Genomic DNA, 23,829 nt, shown 5'->3' on the forward strand with positions numbered 1-23,829 from the left:
GAAGTCCTAACACTGGATTAATGTTATCCTTGTAGTGACCATTTATTAAAAATACCCAAAAAAAGCCAACTTTATAGTAAGGATGTATTTTGGCTCTGAGAGCTGTGCTCTTCCTTGATGCTTTGCATATAATGTGAATTCTTTTTCATTTTTAAAATGTAAACTATATCTGTCACAGAAGTAAAGACACAGAGAACTTCTTTTTTAGTTGAGGTTGAGTTGTCTACCTCCTCTCTAGCTAAGCCAGGTATTAAAAAAGCAAACCACATAGAGGATTAGTTGCTGCCACTCTGCCAGTGGCATAGATTGGCACGTATGTAACAAAGAGCAGATGATACAGTCTCTAGTGTGAAACTTGGAGAAATAATTTCTGAGAGAAAATAGATGGTTACTCTGGGCTTTGAATTTTTTTACAAAATATGTTTTAGAACATGGGCAGTGTCATCTACTGTGAGAGAATTCTTAGATTATCAGTTCTTCTCTCAGAAGGGAGAGCAGAAATGAAGACTGCACTGAATAGTCACCTTCTCTCTGTCCTGCTTTTTCCTTTGTATGTGGTAAAGAGAATTCCTGAGGGACTCATGAATGCCTAATTCATTGGAAGTTTGTAAAGTAGTTATTATTTCAGCTTTCGTGATAAGTTTAATAAACAGTACTGCAAAAAGCAATAGCCTGTAAGTGAAAAAAAACTAGCTGCCAGTTCCAGGCAGGTGTGATAGTCTTTAAGAAATAGAGTTACATTTCTACACTGGAGTTTAGTATTCAGCATTTGCTTTGTTGGATTGTTAAAGCTGCTGTAAATGGAGTTTGGAGGGCTGAAAATCTGCTCTGTGTTGATGTGACCTATCTATTGTAAATGTGCCAGCTGCTTTACATCAGTAAAGTAAAATACCCCCTCCCAAGCTGTGTTGTAATACAAAGTGCCAAAAAAGGCAATTTAAGTACTTTGCCGCGTAAATCCAGATGAAATTACCTTGGAGAGAAGGCCTTCAATTATGCCTCACACGTGACTTCTGCATGATGGATAAAAGGCATAATTGATATCATCTTTAGTGAAGAAACCAGAAACTGTTGCATTGTCTAGAGGCTACTGAAAATACCAGGAAAATCTGTTTTCCATTATTTTCATTGTGTATTGTTTATAGAGAGTTTGGTTGTTGTCAGCAGCCGAGTCCCTAATCTCCCTGCTTTCCCAGCCCTTCAGAGACAAGTGCACATCTCACATCAACAAGACAGCGGTAAACTGGTCCCATGCCAGAAAGAGAGATTGCCATTAACCAGCCCAAACTGGAAAGGCATCTTTTTTTATTATTAGTTAAGATCTGGTGATTGCCTTCTTTGATTAGGCATAATACATTTAGCAGAGAAAAGGGAAAAAATGACCTTGCTTTGAAATAAAGATGACAATCTGACTACAAACAAGAAAATGTCTGCCTTTTTCTTTTTCCTTTATACTTGATTGCAAATAATGTGTTTCTGTTAGAGTAGCATATACCATATCTGCTTACAGTGAAGTTAAACCTCAGTGTGCCAATTTTGTTTCCATAAAACAACAAATTAGGCTATACTTCCCATTATACCTGGGCAGCTGTAGTCAACTATAAGTTATAAAGGAGAGTAATAGAGATGAGAAGTGGCTGATTTGAAAAGATGATGCTCATTTGAATGTCTAGGCTGTCTGCCATGACAAACAGGAAAAGGTGTTGGATGTCGTGAAGGAAGGGAAACATTAAAGGTTGCCTTGTGTCAAGCCACTGAGAGATATTTTATAAACAGTTTGGAAAAACTGAAAGTGATACAAATCTGTTCGTCTCAATCTTCAAATGGGTCTTTTGAGGCTTCTGTAAACATATTGTGAGCTATTTGGGGAAAGAAAAGGTTAATGACATTGCTAATTCATATCATGCAAGGTTTTCTTTCCTTCTTTCTTCCTAATGAGTCTGTAGGAACCTGAGAGTATCATCTTCTCTCTTTCCACTAAGCTCCTAATGTCAAGAGGTCAGTAGTGATGTTACAGGGTCAATAGGACTCAATTTACGTCCAGACAAATGGTAGTCATGTGCTGCCCTAGGAGGCTCTGACCTTTCGGACAGAAGTGGTTGTACTGCGTCTATGTTCGCCTAAAGAATTGAAAGGTGACAGTGTATGTTTCACTGAAGCACACTTGTGAGTTTTTAAAATACTGTGAAGCAAATTAAGATTCTAGGACTTTAATATACAGAGTAAAGAGCTTGTTTGGTGTAATTTGGTTTTCTGTAGTTTGTTTATGATTCTTTATATGTCTTTATGTACCTAGAGAGAAACACATCTATCTAATGCTGTCTTACAGTCAGTCCATCTATGCAGACCTCTTCAGACAGTCCTGCCTAAATGGAACAGGGCTCAAAGTCTAACTACCAGTCACTTTGCACAAGAGTCCAAATCAAGTGTCCTTGTAAAGCCCTTCTGCATTGAGAAATATAGTAATTGTGTATACATCAAATATGTTCCTGCCCACAGCAAGAAAGCAGGTTTTGTGGAGACCAATAAAGCCATATGCACAGTTCCAAAGATGTCATTCTTAACTTGGGTCCTCAGTGTGAGGTGTGTGTAGCCAAAACCTGGGCTGGCTTTGGCTGAACATCAGAGGTGGTTCCTGAACCTGCAAGGCAACATTGATGATGTCAGCAAGGCATTTCTGATAAGTTTTTCCTTGCAATGCCATTTCCTTACTTAAGTGCATATGAAAAGAGCAAATGTTCATTTCTCTCTAAAATCTCTTTCTCATGGTGGTCACAAAGATGAAAGCTGAATTACAGTAGAATTATGTTCTTACCACTGATTTTCTTTTTATCACTTCCCACTATTCTTTTTATTCCTTCTTACTATTAAGGTTGCAAAAATATCATCATGCAGGGTAGAAATGCAAGGGCTGGAACTGAAAGAGAAACTTACTCAAATATTTATTTGTTATAACTTCAAAATGGAAGTTTTATCTTAAGTGAAAGATACTCTTACATGCTCTGTTGGACACCCTTATACTGTGTATCTTTGTAGACCACTGTGTTCCTTTCCGTATGTAAAAATTTTATTTTTTAGCAGATCATGAATGGAAGATTGTCCATTCTCTAGATTCTGTGAATCACGTTTTGTCTTGGATTTGTTTGCTAATGGAAACTTCTCTAAAAAAATAATTTCCCTTTTTCTTCTTTCTTGTTTGCTTGTTTTGTTTTATTTTAACTTGGAAGCACCAGTTGTTTGCTTAGGGGACTGACAGCTGGGTGAAATCAGTATTTGAAAGAAGTGGCTGGCAAAAAAGCCCTGTGCAATATCAATGTGTTTAGGAAAACCACTGGAAACAAAATGTTTATTGCATCTTTAAATGTATGTTTATATATAGCTTTAAGTGGTTCATCTTACTTCGTATGTGCAACATTTGTTTTTAATTTTGTGTTATCAAGAAAGCTGCAGTAAGAAGTCACTAATGTAAAAAATGGCATTTGAACTTGAATGATGGAAATACAGATTAGCAATTCAGAGGAAGAACACAGAGGAGATTTTACTGTGTAAAACCTGAGCCACACATATTAAATACTGATTATGATGTTTTAATTCTTGGAAAAAAACTGTAGAAACTGTAGTCTGTCATATTTAATATATAATATTATTGCTATGGTGCTTGTTCATCACTCTCTTCTGAGGTGATGGGGTGAAATTTCACAGTCATATTTTACATAATATGAGAGACAGCCCCAGCAGCTGGGCTAGAACGGTTGTGTTGGTTCAAACGATAGCACAGAATTGCTTTTCTCCTTCTCCCAAGCCAGAAGAAGTCCTTATTCTCCCAATAAGGACTGTATTTAAGAAAGCTACAAAATGACTACAGGAGTGTGCTTTGCCTCTTTTGAGTGTTCACATAAGTTTGTTGGGTTTTCTTTCTATTTAAAAAAAAAACAACCCTTGCAGTGTGTGCAGCTTTTTGGAAAAACTGTTGAACTTTTCTTCAGTTTGTTTATGGCTTGGGATTTTGGACATGTTTTTACTATTGTTTGAAATCGGCACCTGGGTCTTCACAACTCTTTTTGAAGTTTCTCAGCGATTCATTCCTACACACAGACATTATTTTAGAACTTCCCAGTGTCAGCTGCTTGTGCATCAGTCTCCTTACATGTAGCATAATTTCAGGAAATCATTCTGAAAACAACTGGAAAATGCTGAGTGAACAGTTCTCTCACAGTCTTGTGACAGATAGAAGTCAGTGAGTACATTAAATTTTGGATCCTGGGAACATGTGATGGTGGGGGGAGAGGTAAAAGTGTGATTGCATGGTTCTCTGAAGAACATGTAGCATGGCTCCAGAGCCATGTCTGGGAAGCAAGTGTGCACAAAACTGATGAGGACTGTAATATTTATATCTCCTCAAAGAGAGAGCACTGCATTAAATGTAAAGCTACTGTAAAAGAAGTCTCTCTGCTGTACTTACCAGGCTTGCTGAAAAAGCTTCAGTAAGTGTCCTTAATATAAGCTGACTTTGATTGGAGTATTGTTTCTAAATTTCTAGTGAAAGCTCAGGTTCCTTTACAGTATAAATAGTCACGCATCTAAAACATTTGAACTGGTATTCATCTGCTGTTTCCCTGTCTGAGAAGCACTATCTGATCAAACCAATATTTTTTAATTATGTATTTATAGGCAGATGGGAGAATAGTTTACAGTCAATGTATGATCTTCTCTGCAAATCTTGGAATATTGTGTTGGGTTTTTTTTTAATATTGCCTTATCAGTTTCTTTTTTTTATTACTGATGACTTCATTCTGTTTGAATTCAATGCTTCAGTTTCTTTGGGGTAAACTAATAGATTATGTATGCGATATTTGCACAGTGCTGATTGAATTCATCTGGTGAGTTTGAATGTGGTTCATATATTCACATAATTGTCAGGAGCCAAGTTGAAATTCAGAGCTGTTTCATGAGCATTGCACAGGGCATCATATTTATCTCACTTTACTCAGGAGTGGGTAAAACTTCCATGGTAAGCTAGAATGCAGCTCTTTCAACAGCCAGTGTCTTTTACATTTGTGCTGGTAAACCAGTGGAGAAAAATAAATTGTGGAGCTTCAACTGTATCCTGAAAATATGAAGTGGATGTACTGACCAACCCTCTTCCTATCTGTTCCCTTCACTTTGGTAACAAATTCTGAACCTGCTGGCCATTTTTGACCAGTCTTGATGGGTGACTTGATATTCAGGAGGTCCTGGAACACAAAGTTTCACTAAGTGCAAATAAGCAGCCTGCTAGAGAGGCCTGGATGAATGCTCTTGCTGGGAAGAAACACTGCAGTGTGAACTGTTATCAGACATGAGAGAACCCACAGGAGAGAAGCACAGGAAATCAGACTTCACGGAGCTGCTTGTTTCCACAGAGATTATGCTTGTGTTTTCACACTAATCCAGATGGATAACTTTCCATGTGCTGCTATCTTTCATTTAAATGTTCTTACTCATTCTCATGGTTAGGGATTGTAGTTTAATACCGCGTGGCAGAGGTTTGCCAAAGCAAAATCTGTCAGGCCCTGTCTTGTAATATGTGTAATCAGCTTGAACTCTGCAGCACCACTTCCACTCGCTGGCTCAAAGGGTTTGAGCAGAAGGAAGTTCACCTACAGGACACCTACAGTCCATGGAGCACAGGCTCCTGAATGCCTTACAATATATCAGTCTCAGATTTAATTTTAAAAGATGGGAGGAAAAACCCAATGTGTGTGGTATTTTCAGATTGTCTCTTCAGCCAAAGTGCCTGGTGGTAAAATGTGGATTAGACCACTGGTGACAGGTGCTGTACAGTTTACAGAGACCTGCAGGAAGCCAGATTGGTTGGAATCAAGCTAGACCTATTGCCAGTATTTCAGTGTTTCCCTCTTAGCTAGTGCTGCTTTGGGCAATCTTGTTGGCAGAGCAACAGGGACAATACTTTGGGCCTTATCTGTATGTTAGCAGCCTTCATTAAACACTTTATCTGTATTCACAAGTAATGTCAGGGGATTTCACAGGTATTGTAGCAGTCATGATCTATGGACCAAGCTTCACTTTTCTAAGTGATAGTCTCCATTAGCTAGACCTCAGTTTCAGTGTTTTGCAAACTGGAAATGGTTCTCTGCTATTTGACAAGAATTAATGCAAGGAACAGAGGCATTTATCTATGGAAGGAATAAAGGTGAAGAGGGAATATACTTTTTTTTTTTTCCCTCAGTAGTCCACAGAGTTTGTGCAAGCTTTCTGCACTGTCTTGGCAGATCATGAGAAAAATCTCATGTGCTCTGGAAGATTTCAGTAAATCAGCCAGAGAAGCTTGAAACCTCTGGGACTTTATATAGAGTGGATGGATAACTTAGGCTTCAGAAGAGGAAGTAATTTGATTTTTCATGGAAACATACTGATGCTGCAAGTAACCATTTCCAATCCTAACTGCATATTCAGTTGCATTTGCAGCCTATGTGGAATTTCTCTTAATTGGTAGTTAATTTCCAACCAGTCTAGATTGCTGATGCATACTAGAAACTAAGTATTGTTGAACTGATGGGTTTCTGTCCAATGTTTTGTATGTGCTGTCCAAATTCAATTTGCTATGCAAATCCTGTAAAGGGCTTCCCTAGATGTTGGCATACTCATAGTGCAGCACGATGTAGCAAGATGCTCCACTGAGTCTGTGCACATGTGAGAAAATCTCTCTCTGTAATCCACTGATGGTGAGGCAGAGTTAAGGTTGTAGATTAAGAGAATATACAGTGATGTGCTGCAATAACAATGGTTTGAGTTTAGGAGAAGCCACAAATTAATTGTGTAATTAATAATTCCTGTGAATGCCAGTAAATGCTACTTAGCCATACACTCAGTACTCACCCCCGTGCTGACTACAGTAGGGCTGGAAATATCTGCAGGAAACATTTAATTTATTAATTTTAAATATGAACAAAGTGTTTTGAATTCTTAGCCGTTTTCAGGATTTTATTTAATAGTTCCTGATTATAGCTTGAGCTTCCGCAGTTGTACAAGCCCAGCTGTAAGGTTTCAGAAGACGCACCAGGGTCAAAATCCACAGAAAGGCATGTGTTTAACTTGATAAACTAAGCAACTCCACTGGATTTACCAGAGCAGTTTGCAGTGTGTGCAGTTCTGCATACAAGTGAGTCTTTGTGGATTACTAAGTGAATTACTGTTTAATTACCAGTTTAAAACTATGGTGTCAAGATTTAAGAGTGTGCTTTCCCATCTCTCTTGCCTACCCTGGATTTTCATGGTTGATGTTTGAGTTCTTTGTATAACTGGGAAGGAGTTTGGGGTTTTTTTTTATGAGACAAAACTTTTCTATGCTTCTCTGTGAATAATAGTTTATTCTTTACCTAGAACATATGTAATTTTAGGGAAATTCCGCATTTAGCATGGGAGCAAAACAAAACATTTTTTGTCAGCTTATCATCATCATCATCATTATTATTAAAATATGATAGTCATTTATAGCTGCTCACAGGAATGTTAAAAGTTTTTTTGTTCTCCCCCATCTGTCTGCATCCATCTGTTGTCTCTTGTCTTGTACTGGAATTGCTAAGTTCTTTGGACAGGGACAGCCTTTTTTAAAAGCAGGAATCAAGTTCACAATTAGCAGCTTTGTCAATATAAGAAAGCAAAAATTAGGCTGATACGGGCCAGTGGGAACTATGCAAATCAAGAAAATCAAACGCAATCCCTTTGTCTCGGGTCTGGCAATTCTCTGTGTGTACCTGGTGTCAGATCAGTGTGTTGACAGGAGTTTTATTCCACGTTTTTTTCCCCCAGCGGCTGCACAGGCGGCGGGAACGCTGATCGCATCCAGAGGCTGCGGCAGGAGTACCAGCAGGCCAGGCGGGAGGGTTTGCCTTTCTGCGAGGATGACGAGGGGAGGACGCAGCTGCCTGACTACGACCAGCGCTGGGTAGGTCCTCAATGAGATCCAAAGTGCGTTGGCAACACTCGGGGTAGCAGAAGGTGCTGATTTGTTTGTGCTCTCCAGAAATCCCGTATCAGTTTAATGGGAATTTAGAGAGTTCATAGAAATGGAGAAATCCCTAATGCCAGCCCACCAAATAATACTGAGAGCTTGGCTAAAATTAACTCGTCCATTCACTGTGTTTGATTTAGGCCCAGGTTTCCTCCAGTAAGCCTGAGACAGAGTCATTGCCAAACTTTGTCGTGTGTGGTAGCTTCAAGGCTTTTCAGGTGGATTTACGGTACTCTGGCTGTTCATCCGGTGATTCTCTGGGCTAACAAGAGCATTAGAAGAGCAGCCTCTTGCTGTGCTTAGCTGGAAAGTGAGAGGGAGGAAACAGAGGCATGTCTGTCCTACCCTTCCTTCTGCACATGGGACAGTAGCAATCCGGCCATGTTACAGCCTTTTTAACTTTTATTAAGTGGAAAATGTAATAATTTGCTCCCCTGCATCAAATTTCTTAAAATATTCTATGAACACTATAGAACTGTTATAGGCATGGTGTGTTCCCTGTTCTATATCTTGGCCTCACACTACACAGGGACATATTATCTACCCCACTGCTGAAGAGTAACCTATAACCTGTAGAAGAGCCAGAGATCAAATCAACAGTGCCAGATTTTTGAATGTGTTAAATAAATGCAACAGCCATAGTCTATGGGTACTCAAGAGCTCTGCCTGAGCAAGTTTTGAACTTGGACTCTGTCTTTTTAGAGGTAATTATAATCAACCAGCATTCAAAAATGTAGCTTTGATAAAATGTAATTTATGCTAAATAAAAAAAATTAGTTTAAAAAAAGACAGAATTATGTAAAAATCTTAAGAATCTATTTTGAAGTTTGAACTAACATTGGTTTTAATGTCTGCAAACTATTGGTGTGAATGCTGAACTGAAATCTGCAATGACTGCTATAGTATAAAAAAATCCTGTGCAAGAGTAGACTTTATCTAATTCATAGAGAGATGCAGAGTTAAAAGGGGTATTTTAACATAAATTATCATATATATTTGTTCATTAACTCCAAAACTGTTGTTGTATATATTATTCTGATTCAATTACCTAAAGTGTCATCTTCAGCAAAGCAATTCTTTCCTTAAAGCAGTTAAATTTAATCCACTGCCTTAAATTTTGTGGCCCAAATTTGTGAGTCAATGTACCTGCCATTCTTCTTCTGAATTGCTTTTGTAAACTAAAGAATACGCATCAAATGTGTCTTCCTGTTGAAATTCTGTGTTGTGATAAGTGTCCTGACAGACCTCAGACTGGGTCAGTGCTACCTCTTCAGTAGCCTGAGGCTTTCTACTTTTCATCTGAAACTGGTAAAACTTTATTAATGCTCAGATGAGGTTGAGATTTATGATACAGTGTGGTTTCACAGGATTCACAAAGGTTTTCTTCTAGGTAATCCTCTATAAGCCTTTCTTGTTAGGTATAATGCCCAGAGATTACTAATTTGCTTTTCCCATGTGGCCTGTTGTCCTGAATCAAAGCACCTGAAAGGGTGCTTAAAATACCTTAATCTTTAAATTATTCATAATAGTGGCACCAGAATTGTTGCTTTTTTGTCCTTCCAGTGCAGAATATTTGTAAACAGTTTTGTTGTGAGGAATGGCAATCTGCTCAAAAATCAGAGTTTACCTTGAGGGCTTTAGTACTCTGAAATTTGTTGCTGCAACAGTTCTTCTTGTTGAAGTAGTTTATAAACTTGAAAGACTTCTGGTCTCTTCATTACAACAATATTATCCATTGATCCATCCAGCTGTGCTTTCATAGGAACTGTCTTTTAGTCTGGAAAATACTGCAGCCACAGCTTGCTGTCTTTCGATTCATGGCTGAAAATTCTGCTCCTGCATGTAGTTTTACCCTTAAAATACCTATGTTGCAATCTACAGAGACAGAAAAGAAGGAACAAAAATATAATAAAAATATTAAAAATTTGTAAAAAGTCTCAAAGCACCTTGCCAGGAGAGTCCTCAAGGTAGCTTTGAAGCAATGCCATCATTCCCACCTTGGGCAGCTGACCCTCAGCAGTGCTAACACAGGTTGAACAACAGCTGATTTTTTTCTACCTTGACCTATCAGGGAAGAGATATGCTGATGACTAATTGCATAATTGCAAATAAATAAAAACTTACTCCAATCTTCAGGATGTCAAGTCTTTTTTTAAAGAGACAACAAGCAGCTGAAGAGGAGGAAAACCTTCTGGTAGAAGTTTTCTTTCTTCCCACAGGAGGTTATAGCACCAGGGAAGCAGCTGGAAAATAGATGCTGGGTCTCTGTATTTTTAAGACTCGATTAATCCTTTCCTTACTTTTCTCACTCAACTGTTTTACCTAAGCCAACTTTCCCATAAGATGTCTTTCTAATGTACAGCAGCTGCTGTAATCACTTTCCACCATCTCATGAAACATGCAGAGAAGTTGGGAAAAGCAGAGGATAATTTGAGAAGATGCTATCCCATCGCAAATCAGCAGCCTCAAAAACAGACCATGAGTCTTGTCCTCCAAAATAGTATCTGAGAACTCATATGCCAAATTTCTATCTGATAAAGCTGACATTGACAAGTGGCCTTTAGCTGACACTGTAATAGGACAGAATTTCTAATAGAAGGGGTATTTCTAACAATCTACTTTTTTTAAGTGGGATAAATCAAGTTAAAGTGCAGAGCCGGCTGAAAAGCTAGCATTGTAAGGGAAAATGATCTCATGACAGGCAATTGGGATCCATAAATGTTTTAAAAATAAGGTCAAAAATTCATTTTAAATAGGCCTGCTATTCTCTCATCATCTATTCCTCCCCCCTGCATCCATTTTCCAATTCTCCTCTGTTCTTCTCATCTGTTGCTGGATGAATTTTTTGCTCTCTTGCGCCTTCATTCTGCTGTCTCTTCCCCACAGTCTATTCCTTTTCTTTTTGTAAGAAACTGAATTATTCAGTTTAGTGTGTCTCCATAAACAGACAAATTTATATAGTACTCTCTCTGCTATAGAGCCAGACCCTTTAAAATTCTTTTCCAGTTTCATTGTGCTTTGGTTTGTTGTCAAGTTTTTCATCCTTTGGACTTTCTCCATCCCCCAACCCCATCACCCACCCCTTCTTTTCAGGTTTATAAGTAGGATAAATGATAAACTAAATTCTGTATGGTGGATCACAAGGCTTAAAGTAAACCTCAGCTAGTTAGCCAAAGGACAGGCCGATAATAAGTATAAATATTGTCTAGGAAAATGAATGCCTTTTGTTGTCAGTGTAAAATGAGATTACTCTAAAATTTTCTGACATCTAGGGAATATTGGGATGTATCAGCTCTAAAAAGGGTTTAGGCATGTGCATACATGCTCATGTCTTAGTGGGACATCAGATATTCAAAGCACTCATGAAGATAGCCAATAAAAACCTAATCCAGGTCTCCCGACTGAGGCAGTTGTTTGTGTACTATTGTCATAGCTGCAGTATCAGTCAGACTCTGAAAGAGCTGTGTAAGAATAAGCTGCAAGAACTTCGTCTCTCTAGGAGCTGGAAGGGTTTTTCACAGGCAGTCTTTTTCGGGGCTTTAGAGTCACAGCCTAATAGCAGATCACGAGAAATAGCTAAGGAGCTGTCAAGAGAAAGCCATGCAGTTAGCATCTGCACTTGTATTTAAGGGCATTTAAATAATGAGGAATTAATCATCTATTTGAGGATTTACTTGGATTGTCTTACAGACTTTGTAGAAATCCAGTTACTTAAAACATCAATTCTTTCCTTCAGGATGGCAGTAAATCCTTGAAACTTTATCTTTTTATGTACATTCAAGGACTACATGTAGCACCAGCCACACTGGGAATAGTTCTTCACCTGTTATTGACCACAGCAGCTTCACCATAGAGAACCTTGGGTTAACTGTTTCTAAAAGCCATTTCCTTATTTGCAGATAGGATTTGCAAGCTAGTAAATAACCTAAAGATACAAGAAAATCTGTGTTTGGATACTGGCTGTGAACATTTCAATTGAAACAAACCTGTCATGTACTGAGTTTTGTCAGTTCCCAGCTGAGAGTAGGAAAAAAGAATCATGCCTGTGTGTGTTAAAGGCCATGTACTTTATTGTGTGCCTGGCAGGATTCCAAGCCTAAAAATCAACGAGAACAAAGAAAGGAGCATTAATAACTGCATTATTTTTCCATAATGTGTCAAAGGGTTCCCCGCTTCCTTCAGGATGAATAAGGAGCTGTTTGTACTTTTCATGATCAATTAATTCCATGTTCAGGATGTTGCATTTCAAATAGGTTAGGTTCCTACAACACACAAACGTTTGTGTTGGACTATGGTTAGAAACCAGAATTCCAACTTCTAGAATAGTAACATTCCAGTCTTCTAGTGCAATGGGAGAAGCTGACAGTTTTATGTGAAACCATATAGCAGAAACTGATGCAAATTCCAGACTTTCTGAGTCCACGGATTATTTGTAGAAAACACTAAATAAAAAGAAAATAAAAAGAGAAAAATACAATAACATATTTAACATATAGGTGCTTTGAAAAATAAAGTATTTGTTGTTAGAATGCTAATTAAGAGAGTACTCAAAACATTTTATTAGACTGTACGATTAACTTACTGATCAAGAACTTTTTATGGTTCCAAATTATCCCTGCTTAATGAAGCTTTCGGACTGGGATGTATTGTACAGAGCTGTTCTAACTAAGCAGAGTGATTTTGAAATTTATAGGTCAGCTTTTGGGGGTAGTTTTGGGGGGAAATTATTTGGGAGAAATCCCCGCCAAACCTCATGTGAAAAATAAACTATTCCAAATGGCACATGCAAGGAGAGCCAAATTCAATTCCATTAATACTAATAATAAAGAGTGACTTCTCTAACTTGTTTGGAATCATTCCTACTTATACAAAGGTTAGATTTGGCACAGATTATCTGAACCAGAGGAGAGTCTGAAATGCTCATGTCTTCATGCATACACTTTTTACATGCTTTCATTTACCAGGGGAAACAGTTCTGGTGCCATATGTCATCTTATCAAAGCTCATTGGTACTGTTTATACCCTGCAATATTATGTGAATTCCAGAAATTCATTGTGCCATCTATTCCACAAGGTGCCTCTGCATACAGCTGGGTTATATTGTTTTTCAGTGCAGGGGGGGTGATTCTGAGGAAGACAAACACTAAGCATTTCTCGTATTTCATACAAGCTGTGGGAAGAAATCAGACAAAAACATGCAGTGCTGCCAGGCTGTGGCTGTCCTTGCAGGCTCACAGTACTGAGAGATACCAAATGTGCCAGCAATCATGTCCCTTGCAGTTAGGACAGGTTCTTCTGATGTTGCCCAAATGGAGGATTTGAGTGGAGCATTGCAGAGATCATGACAGCTGCCATGGATCAACTTGATATGATATGAAGGGCCCTAGAGGTTTCCCATTGTATACATTTTACCTAATTTGCCAGTATGTTAAGGGAAGCAAGAAACAAATCTCTAACTGATAATTATATTGATGAGGGGAGTCTGTGAGGAGGTAATCCATGCAGTTTAGTATGCGGTACAGTACTGTGTTTGAGCATATAGCTCGCAGCTCTGCAGCTTTTATCTGTTGGCTTTTTATTATGTGGGGCAGGAAAAATGGGCACAAATAGCCTTTCTGGAGCTAGCTGTAATCTGGTTTGACTGCAGTCCTCAATAGTAGCTGAGTATTTGCAGTTTGCTTTGAGTTTGGCAAGCTCCTGCCAGTATAGGCTTCAACAAGTTTCTGTCTCCTTGTTGGTCACTCTGTAGACAGGGGACCGTGTGGCCACTTTCCCTGAGCATGCGTGCACACTGTGCCAAATCTCAGGCCAGCATCACACGGGGAAGCTGGAAGAGGACTGAGATTTTAACACCGAGCCTTCCCACACGGGGCTGCCGAAGCCAGCGCTTTGCACCCTGAGCTTTCCCTCCCGTCCTCAGCCTCAGTGGTGCTGCTCTGTGGCAGCTTGCTCCTGAGCCCCAGCAGCTCAGTGCCCGTGCACCAACAGAATCAGATGCAGCTGCTCCTGTGGGACTGCAGGGCAAGGGGGAAGGCAGACTTCCTTTTAAACTGACCTCCTCTTCCTCAGGCCAGTAGTAAGAGGCCTGCTTCAACTTCTGGAAGGGGGCCCCAGTGGCACCACTCATTTTTTAATCACGAGACAAATCTGTTATGCCACTGAAATTCATGTCTGAAGCTAAGCATGCACTTAGGTATTTATTGGATCAGGCCTGAAATCAGGCTTCAAACCTGTTCCCCTTCAGGCACAAGCTCTGGCCCTTACTACCAGGTATCCGGTGCATTTGTCAAATAGATGCTGACACGGTTGACTTCTTTTTCAATTCTTACAACTTAATTTCCCTGGGTCATGTTCATGTTCAGTGTTGCTGATTAAAAAGAAATCTCCTCCCTCAAAAATACCTATGATCCAAAGAGTTGCCTGTTGTCCCAGACAGCACCCCCTTTCCTGAAGATGCTGGTCACTGTCCAGCTCTGCCTGCTAAGGATAATATCCCGCTAAGCCAGAGAGTGGTTTGGAGAAAGGACTGCAAAATTTGTTCATTTAACTTCAGGGAAAGCAGAATGACCTCAGTGAGGCAAACAGCAGTGATTGCCCAGTGTGTGCAGGACTTGAGGGTCAAGGGTTGAGCTTGAAAGAAGCTGGGTCAAGTAATACAACTATGTCGTTGAGGCTGTTAGAGAGCCCAGATCTTGTATTTGTTATAGTTGAGTATGTGACAGAAGCCAACTGAAATAATGGACTTTTTATTACTTTTGATTTCTGGATTGAGTTCTGTTGTATAACTGTGCAGCACTCCTCATTCCTGCAGTGCAAAATCTGAGGTGGAGGCCTTGTGTCTTCCTGAGTTTTGCTGAAGTTCCTTGCTGCAAAATGCATTAGCAGAACTGCTTGTTAAATTCCATCCTTGGTGCAGCCTTCAGCAGTCAGGGTGTCAGTGCTCTGGCTACACTGTTGTCTTGCAGTTAGAAAAACACTAAAAAGTTCAAGATTTTTTCACAGCCAAGGTGTGAAAAGTAATTAGAATGTATCACTGGTGTTGGGTATAAGCAATTATCTGTGAATATATAAAGGCCCTATTTTTCTCAACAAACAGGCGACATTGCTATAATTATTTTAAATTAAAAAGAAAGTCAGTGATTCAGACATGGAGAGATTGGGTGGATAACTTTATTAGTTCCCAGTCTAAGGTCTGTAGTGCAGATGCTAATCTAGTATCAAGACTGCATTATAATAAAGTACAAAATATGGAAAAAGAGAACTGCATTTACCCCGTAAGGCTGGTGCTGAACATAACTTTGACTGTTCTGCTCAAGGCCAGCTCTCTTCAATGATCAGCTCTAAGTCTGGCTCTTAAAAACGCTGGGAAAGGGAGCACTAGTGTCTTCCTTCTTGCTCCGTACAGAATCTCACTGGAACACATTCCTCCTATCCAATGTGCTGAGTTTTGAGAAGTTCTGCAAAAGTTAGTAATCAATTTAATCTTTGTTTGCATTTGGTTTTTTAAAACTTTTTTTTTAAAACTTCTTTAGTGTTCTTGCTTGGTTTAGTAAATTTAATTTGTAAGCAGAAATTTCCCAATGCAGAATGGCACCATGCAGCCTAATCTGAAGGGTTTGATTTGATTTTCTTGGAGTGTTTTTGAGATACTAATCAACGGATTTTTTTATATTAAACAAGTGTTTTTGATGCTAAACACTAAGAATGCAAGCACAACACATAGTCCTGCCTGTGTTTTTGCTGCTTTTGCTTCATTAAATGGCCTGACTGTTGTGTTAAATGTCATGTTGCCCAATATTAAGTAGTGTCACTCCTGCTGAACAGTGTATCATGAGTCCTGTATGATAGAAGTTATTGAGTCTTCTGTAATCCAGGTGATATTGGAATGTCTGCCTTGCAAGCAGAAATACAAGTTCTGACCCTGCTGCCTCCAAGAGTGTTTTGCTGCTCAGGACAGATAATATGTGAATAACCCAGAGTAACATAGATTTCATAAAGTAGTATATCAAATTTAGCATGTAAGTTGTGAATGCATACAACTGAACAGCAGGACTGGTATCTCCTCTACAGTGCAGTCTGGTTACCAGTTATAAGGTCTTTCTAGATTAGTCCAGTCATCCACTTTCTTGCTAGGCTGAAATAATGATTGTCAACATTATAATTGCAAATAATGCCCTTCTGTGTTAGGAATGCCAGTGCTGCATGTGACAACAAACAATGGCAGAATCTCTGTAGGAACCTGGACCCTAGGGAAGCCTAGATCAGATTATTCTTTCCACCATCAGCTATTCCAAGAAAAGTCAGAGTAGTAGATACCTGGAGTGAAACTTTGAAGTTACTGTATGACTCAAAATGAAGGGAGTCACTTGGATTCAAGAGTTTCTTGTAATGCAGCAAGCAGTGTTATATTAAAATATATTCTATAGGTCATAATTTGATGATAACTTCTTCACAATAAGATAAAAATTAATAATTTTAAATACTTGCCTGTGCCTTCCATCCCTAATCTGCCATCATCAAAACAAAGTCATTCTGACAATCTAAATTCACCCTTTCCTGTGCAATGATTATAGGGGAATTTAGCAAAATGCTATCTAGTGATATCCACCAGTGGATTAGTACGAACATTTACATTTGTGTTTGAAGCTAATTTTTAATGTATTTCTCTTAATTTGCTAGGAAGATACTTGTCAAGTTAGCAATTAAACTGTAATTTGGTCACTGAGGTGTTTACACGGATTAATAGATCTCTCTCTTAAGCGTATGCTCCTGGGTTTGAAATAACAGCTATACTGCGTGGTAGCATGACCCCACTTGAGTTTCACACACACATGCACAAAATCAAATTCCATCACATTTTAATGCAAATTTTACCTTTGCAAATGATGGCCTGAAAAGAATGAGTTTCCATGGTAACCTTAGGGAACACATAACCTGTTTATCATAACTTCTTCATGAAGCAAGACAGGGGGTGGGGAACACGCTTTGATGTCAGCTATATTTTTCTGCTCTAGCACATATAGAGAATTTACCAAAATACTTGCGTACTGTCCTAAATGAACTTCTCTTTCTGTTCTTAGAGACAAAAGCAGCTGTATGGAATAACACAGGAGGTAACTGCAATAGGCAATATGCAACTTAATTAACTGAAAATGACCTTTCAGCTCCTGTCTATTGTTTGACAACTAGGTCAACATTTTGAAAAACCAGTCAGAAATTAATAGTTAACAGATTTCTTCCATCACTTTATCTTTTCTTGCTTTCCCTCCATGCTTTAAACTTAGCCCTCAGGTATCCCTGCTGCCTTTCAAAGCCACTTTTTTTATTTTTTCTTGCTCTTTCACTTCACTGCTGAAAGTACTTTTTAGAAAAATGCCTTGAAATATCTCTGAACTCCTATATTTTGGAGCTACCACAGAAAAAATATATTGATTATACTTCACATTCGGTGCTGACTTTCAGAGTTGAGGTGGTGGCTCCTGGAGCTGCCATTAGCAAGAGTGAGTTTGATGGCTGTGAGCATCTGTAAGGTTGTATTTTTCCTGCAGATGCACAGTAACTCCTGGCTAAAGGAAAGTATGTCTGCAACATTTTTTTAAGGTCATTAGGAGTAAGGAACAGATGTTGAGGTTTTTCAGAATGCTGCTTTGAAGTGCCACTTAGGAGTCAACTGACAAGACTGACCCTATAGGCAGTGATTTTTGGGATTGGAACACAGAGGAACCATTGCCCACAGTTACCCATCTGGTATCCATCTGGTACCAGCAAACAACAGACAGTACCAAATCACAGAAAAACTGTACCAACTGCTAAATTGGTATCAGCAAGCAAAGAAGGTCACCACCCAACAGCAGTTGCAAGCAGGAGAAACAATGTCTGTAACATTTACAGACTGGTATCTGAAGATCCGGAGGAAGCTGATGCCATAGCATATGGAAAGCAATCCCTGTCTCTAAGCCTGCTTATGCTGATGTTGTTTGCTCAGGATTAATCCAGGTTTGGGGAGGAGGTTTGGGTTTTGGTTGTTTGGGGCTTTATTTTTGGTGATTCTTTTTTTGGTTTGGCTTTTTTTTTTTGTTTTGTTTTGTTTTTTTTGTTTGTCTTGTTTTGGTTTGGTTTTGTTTTGTTTTTTGGGTTGTTTTTTTTTTTGTTAACCATATTGAATTTGTAGTGTGGAGAGCTTTTGTCGCGATGCCATTGAGAGAGCGCCTCTCTTATTGGCATCTATGTTTAACAGGATTAAGGTGGATTTAATACCCTGTGCTACAGACTAACCATTCAAATTGTAGGAGTACTGTTCCATAGTGGTGTCAAATCACAATGGAAGGAGTTGAAGTTAACTTTTAACTCCATGACGATTTACTCTGCAGCTTTTCTTTGATGTAAGGTATTCTTGGGGAGAGCTGTGGCAGGGGGTTGTTTTCCAATTTTACTGCCGTCTTCCTCTTCTTCCCTCTGGTCATCTTCCCCCTTTTTCTTCCTTTTCTTTTCTTGAAGCAGTGTGTTGGTTTGTACAGTAGGTAAGTGCATAGAATGCAATAATACAACAGTGAGAGATTTAGTGCCTCTAGGTGCTACCCCTTCTACTCTTGAGGACCTCCAGCAAGGCATGATTTTATAGACAATGAAAGGCTTGCTCTCCCCTGTGAAGCTGCCTGCCTGCAGGAAGCTTTTCACTGTCTATTTCCACTACTTGCTCTGCAATTTAGTTCCATGCCCTGCTATTTCCCCCTTCCCTCCTTCTTTTCTTCTCTGACATACACATGCATATACCCCCTGTGTACACATTCAGCACCAACACCAGATGTAGGTAGACACAGCAAAATAGCGTTATCTCAATGTGTGCATTAAAACACTCAAAAATACACCAAACATTTTTATTTTGCTACCCTCGTCTTAAATGGAAATATCGATCTGTCCTCTGTTTGCTTTCCAGGTACTGACACTGTCATTTCATTTTCCCTAAAAAGAACACAAGCTCATAGCTGAGCTGCAAAGCATGGCCATTACACCCTGGCATTGGTGCCAAGAACTCTGCTGACTTAGCTAGAGAAAGATGCTGAAAGCCTGACTTTGAGAGAAAATTCAATTCAATTCACTTCATACAATGTCTCTCATGAAGTATTTCAAAATGCCTTATATCAAGAGATAACATAATGAGAAAATGCTTTAGAGAACTGGGTATTCAGATAGCGAGACAAAATGATACACAACAATGAATTGGAGTAAAAGAAAAGATGACTGTCATTTAAAAGCAGTAATCATCTGGATAAGTAGTCTTGTAAACTAATTACAGTGAGAAGAGAAGCAAAGAATGCAAGACTGGGAGGAACAAGAAGCAGCTTAGTTTCAAACAGACTAAAGCAGAGGACTGGTTTCATGGAGGGAGAGGAATTAACGCCCAGTATTTAGAACTACTAAAGGAGACCTGCTTTAGAAATGTGTCCACACATATGGATTAGTATGCTGTTTATTGCATCACAAGTGTATCTCTGTGACAGGTTAAGTTATTCTCTTTAGTGGCTGGGAAGAGATTAATTACTTTGGCCTGGTTCAGGGGAAGAGCAATTGAAATGCCTCCTTGTAGTAGGAAAGAATCAATGCTGACGGGTGCTGTGGGTTTTTTGGTTTTTTCTTTTGCTGCTTTTAAGATTTTTCAACTCAAGGGAAACTTCTGTTTGCCTGTAAGTTGAGAGTAGGTTTGCAAGTGAGGGTGTTGCAAATCTGGTGCTCATTAAAGACAATTAAGAGATAGAATTAACGAAAACATATTATACAAATAATGGAAAAGGAAGCCACCCACAGAGACGGGCACAGGCCAGGAAATTATCTCATTTTGCTTGGTCAAAGGAAACCATAGTTCTCCAGCACCAGGGATTGGGAGATCACAGAGCGAGGGTTCAGAAAGCAGAGTATTTTCTTTGTGGGACTGTGTAAAAAACACTTTGCAGTTCTGGCTGCACCTCCATCTTTGCTGTTTTGTCTCTCTTTAGTGTTGCAAGATACAGCAAATGCTGAGAGCTTGTTTTCTACAAAACTAAGGCAATTGCCATGTTTTTAAACTGTTATGGGAACAGCCTGTTTCCCTTTTAAAGTTCCCATCTGTGTTTGTATTTCCCTCAGTCTATTGCCTTTATAGAGAATTTTCTGCTCCCTCTAAATCTAAACCATTAGTTTCACCTCCTTGAACAAGAGGTAGGGCATTACTGAGGAGGAAAAGTAAATCCTGAGATAATCAGCCCTGATTAATTCTACCATGGAACACTGCTGGTTTCAGTGTTCCTGGTGTTCATTGCATAGGGAGAAGGGACAAGTGACTCTGAGAACGTACATTTGTGTGTGAGCATGTGTATGTATATGTATGTATCTGTAGAGAGAGACAGGCAGAAGGGGAGCATTTAATTGCCTTGCAATCGGACCAACCAAGTAGTGTTCTGATTGCATACAGCTGATTTTCCAAGTGAAAATCTTCAAACCTATTCAACTGCAAAACCAAGATCATCAGTGACTCTGGAGTGTGTGTCTGTGTTTCTTATAGGGAAGAGGAAGGTTGGTTTGATTACTATCTCTTTTTCCCTTTGGACAAGGGTGTTTTTCTCATCCAAGGGAAATGCATTCTAACAGCATGAACATAACTATTAATCAACACTTAAGTGATAATCAGTGAATGAAAAATGATGACCAGAAACTGAAAATGTACTTGCATAGCTACTTTGGTGCTTTTTCTTTGAGATCATGCCCTTGCATTTTTAACATGAACAATTTTTATAAAATTAGTGCTGATATATTCCAAAATGCAGTGATTTAAAAAGCCAACACTTACTTTTTACTTGGAAAAAAATTACTAACAGGGACTGATATATTAATATCTGCTTAAGTAATGTTATAAAGCTACCTTGGTAATCTCTGAGATAGAGTCTCAGTTGATATGAACCAGTAATATCTTACAGATTTACTTGAGAGATGAAGATGCCAAAATTGTCATCATTGGAATGCTGTATTCAAATGTGTGAAGACATGTTCAGGATACAGACAGATAAATGTTTTTCCTGTGTATTTTTGCTCAAAAAGGAGATAGAGGCACCGAGGGATGCAGGTGTATGTTAGCTTTGGGAATGCCTCCAAGAGGAATCAGATGCTATTGAAATTAAAACAAAACCCCTCTCAGTATTTAGCATGCTTTCCTGAATCATGGCCAGGGTATGTGGTGGCACCCAGCAGAAAGTAAGGCTGTGTGATTCTCCTAGTGAGCAATACCTTGCTTTTGTTCTTCCAAGACATTTTTTGACCAACTCAGTCACAGTTCTAATAGTATCAAGTGTTCTTTGGAATAATCACAAAACCAGATGAGTATAAAATGCTTAAAGTAAGTGTGTGCTTAACAAAAAGAAAGCACAACATTCCCTGGGACTGAGCCCAGAGAGCAGAACTTTAGGAGACTGCGAGGTCATGACTTGGTGATTGGGCCATGAACAGGCATCTGTAGCCATCCATTGATTCGCCTTTCCAAAATATTTAACCTGTTATTTTCTGTTGACACAACCTAAAAGAGTTCATTTCCCACACTGCCCAAAACAAACTTGAAGACATTGGACCATGATTTGAAAACCTCTGCCAATTGTAGTCCTGAGATATCTGTAAAATGGAGCAGGAACAGAAAAACAAGGTGTCTCAGGATCTGCTGGGAAGATACTGCTTCCTTCCTTATTCTTGGGAATAAGTTTGTTTGTAACAAACAAATTTGTAACAGGGAAGTTGAAAGTGCTTTTTCTCTTCAGTGGTGGAGGTGATTTTAAGAGTTCCTGTGGAACATCATCTTGGCTTGCCATTGCAGCCAAGAAGAAAAGCACAACTAAGATTATAAAAAAGAAGTATTAAAGGTGCTGTCTTATATCCAAACAATGGTAAAGCAGTACCAATGGGCTCACAGAACATTAGACTCCTCTTTGAGGACTACTTCTGCCATTAAAATCAATGCAACTTAATTAAAGCAAATTATAGATAGATACATCTATAAATAAGATATTAAAGTGCACCGCTGAATATGATAATTGCTGCATATTTAGCAATCAGCGTGTGTGTTCTGCTTTTGCCAGGAGGGATTTCTTTCAGAGGAATCAATGGAGCTTTATTAAAAACCATCTAAATTAGAGGGAGAAATGATGAGTGTTATAATAACGCAAAATCACTGTTTCAACTTTCATTGCAAAACTGGGAAAGCAAAATATATCCCTCTTTGTGTATGTATGGAAAACATCAGAAAAATTCTTTTGAATTGTAGACAGTGGTAGAATTTTTAATCTTTACCTTTTGATGCAAAACATTGAAAAAACTGGATGGAAGATACCATGCTTTCTGTAGAAATGCTGGGGCTCTCCAAGGGTTGGGTAATGAGGATATCACAGCAGTAAGGAATTAAGAAGACCCCTTCAATCAATTTCCACCATTTCACATGGACCATCCAGTTCATGGCCTTGCATCACCTGCTTCTGTTTCAGCAGCTAAAGAAACTGTTAGCAAGTCAAATTGTGCTCCTAAATTTCACTTGCAGTTCCCAGAACCAGGTAGAGTTGAAATGCAAAAAATAAGTGGGTTAATTTTGATGCTTCACCTGTGTATGAAACATTGAGACCAGGGTGGGGAATAAATCCACTTCTACCTCTCCATTTTTCTTCAGTTTTCACTTAATTGAAAACAAAAACCAACTGTGTCTCAGCAGAGGGGAGACCTGAAGGTTAAAGGGCAAATTCCGTTATACCACAGCTCTTTTTGGCATGCTGAATCTCAACCCATGTGATTAGAAACGCTCACAGACAAAAGAAGAGCTTTGAGAACAGAGGTCAAACCAGCATCTGAATCAAGTCCTTTAGCAGATGATCACAAGACTATTGAAAAATGCACTAAGCAATGCAGCAGTCCTATGTGTCATGTTTATACACAGACTTTCAGGCTAAAAGCAGAACTGGGTGGCGTTTTCAAAGCACTTGGATTGATGGCAGAGCAAGAAGCTTCACTCTGCAGCCTTCCTGGGCTGTCTCCTGTTTTACAGTGCATGTCACTTGTATAAAATAAGAATCCTGCCATTCTTATGGGCAGAAAACCACAGTGCACAAGCTCAAGTGACTTTTCTGAGCATACACAGTAAATAAGTGAAAAAGTTAGGAGTGCCAGGACTCCTATCTTCATAAGCTTTTTCTGATCTCCCATAATTTTAAATCAGTCAGGTGTAGCTCAAGTGGAGTCAGCAGTGTTTTGCCCTGGATTCACAAACATGTAGCTAAAATCTCATCAACCTTGAGGAGGTTACATTATTGCTACTTACCTCGTGGGCAGCACATTGTCCAAATTTTTATTCTGATCTTAATGGTAATTTAAATGTTTGGAGGAAGTTTATGGTTCACAAGTCAGGAAAAAAAGGGCTAAATAATAAAAGGACAGCAATGCTTGGCATAGGAGTGAAGAATTAGTAATCCTGAATTTAACATCTACTGTATATGATTCTTTTTTAACGGTGGGAAACTTTTGACTCTGAACAGAAGAGTAGCTGATTTAGAAGTTTTGAAAGAATTTTTTTAACTAACCGACCTCTGCAATAATGATGAAGTTTTCTGTAAGCAAGTCTAAATACTTGCAGGGAACAGTAACTGCAACTTTATGAGACAGCCAACCTGAAAATGTCTCTGCCTCATTTATTTTCCTTATAAGAAGTATCCATGGTCTTGGGTCTTCACTCAGGATGGACCTTGAGCAGGGAGTCAGGTGGCAATCTGTGAGAAGAAGTAGAGCCCCAGGCAAAAGCATACTGTCCTGCTGAA

The 23,829-nt window shown here is 39.0% G+C and overlaps 1 protein-coding gene across 3 annotated transcripts in view; it reads left to right on the forward strand.

Moving 5' to 3' along the window:
* The window catches only part of PARD3B (par-3 family cell polarity regulator beta), a 391,488-nt gene that overhangs the window by 335,903 nt on the left and 31,756 nt on the right, over positions 1-23,829 (forward strand). For all 3 annotated transcript variants that reach the window (XM_031505387.2, XM_077785113.1, XM_077785112.1), the window contains one exon: positions 7,813-7,948. In XM_031505387.2, the coding sequence (XP_031361247.2) occupies positions 7,813-7,948 (136 nt within the window). The remainder of the gene's footprint in view (positions 1-7,812; positions 7,949-23,829) is intronic.

The sequence above is a fragment of the Lonchura striata genome, chromosome 8 (assembly GCF_046129695.1).
Source record: "Lonchura striata isolate bLonStr1 chromosome 8, bLonStr1.mat, whole genome shotgun sequence".
In the NCBI taxonomy this organism is placed as follows: domain Eukaryota; kingdom Metazoa; phylum Chordata; class Aves; order Passeriformes; family Estrildidae; genus Lonchura; species Lonchura striata.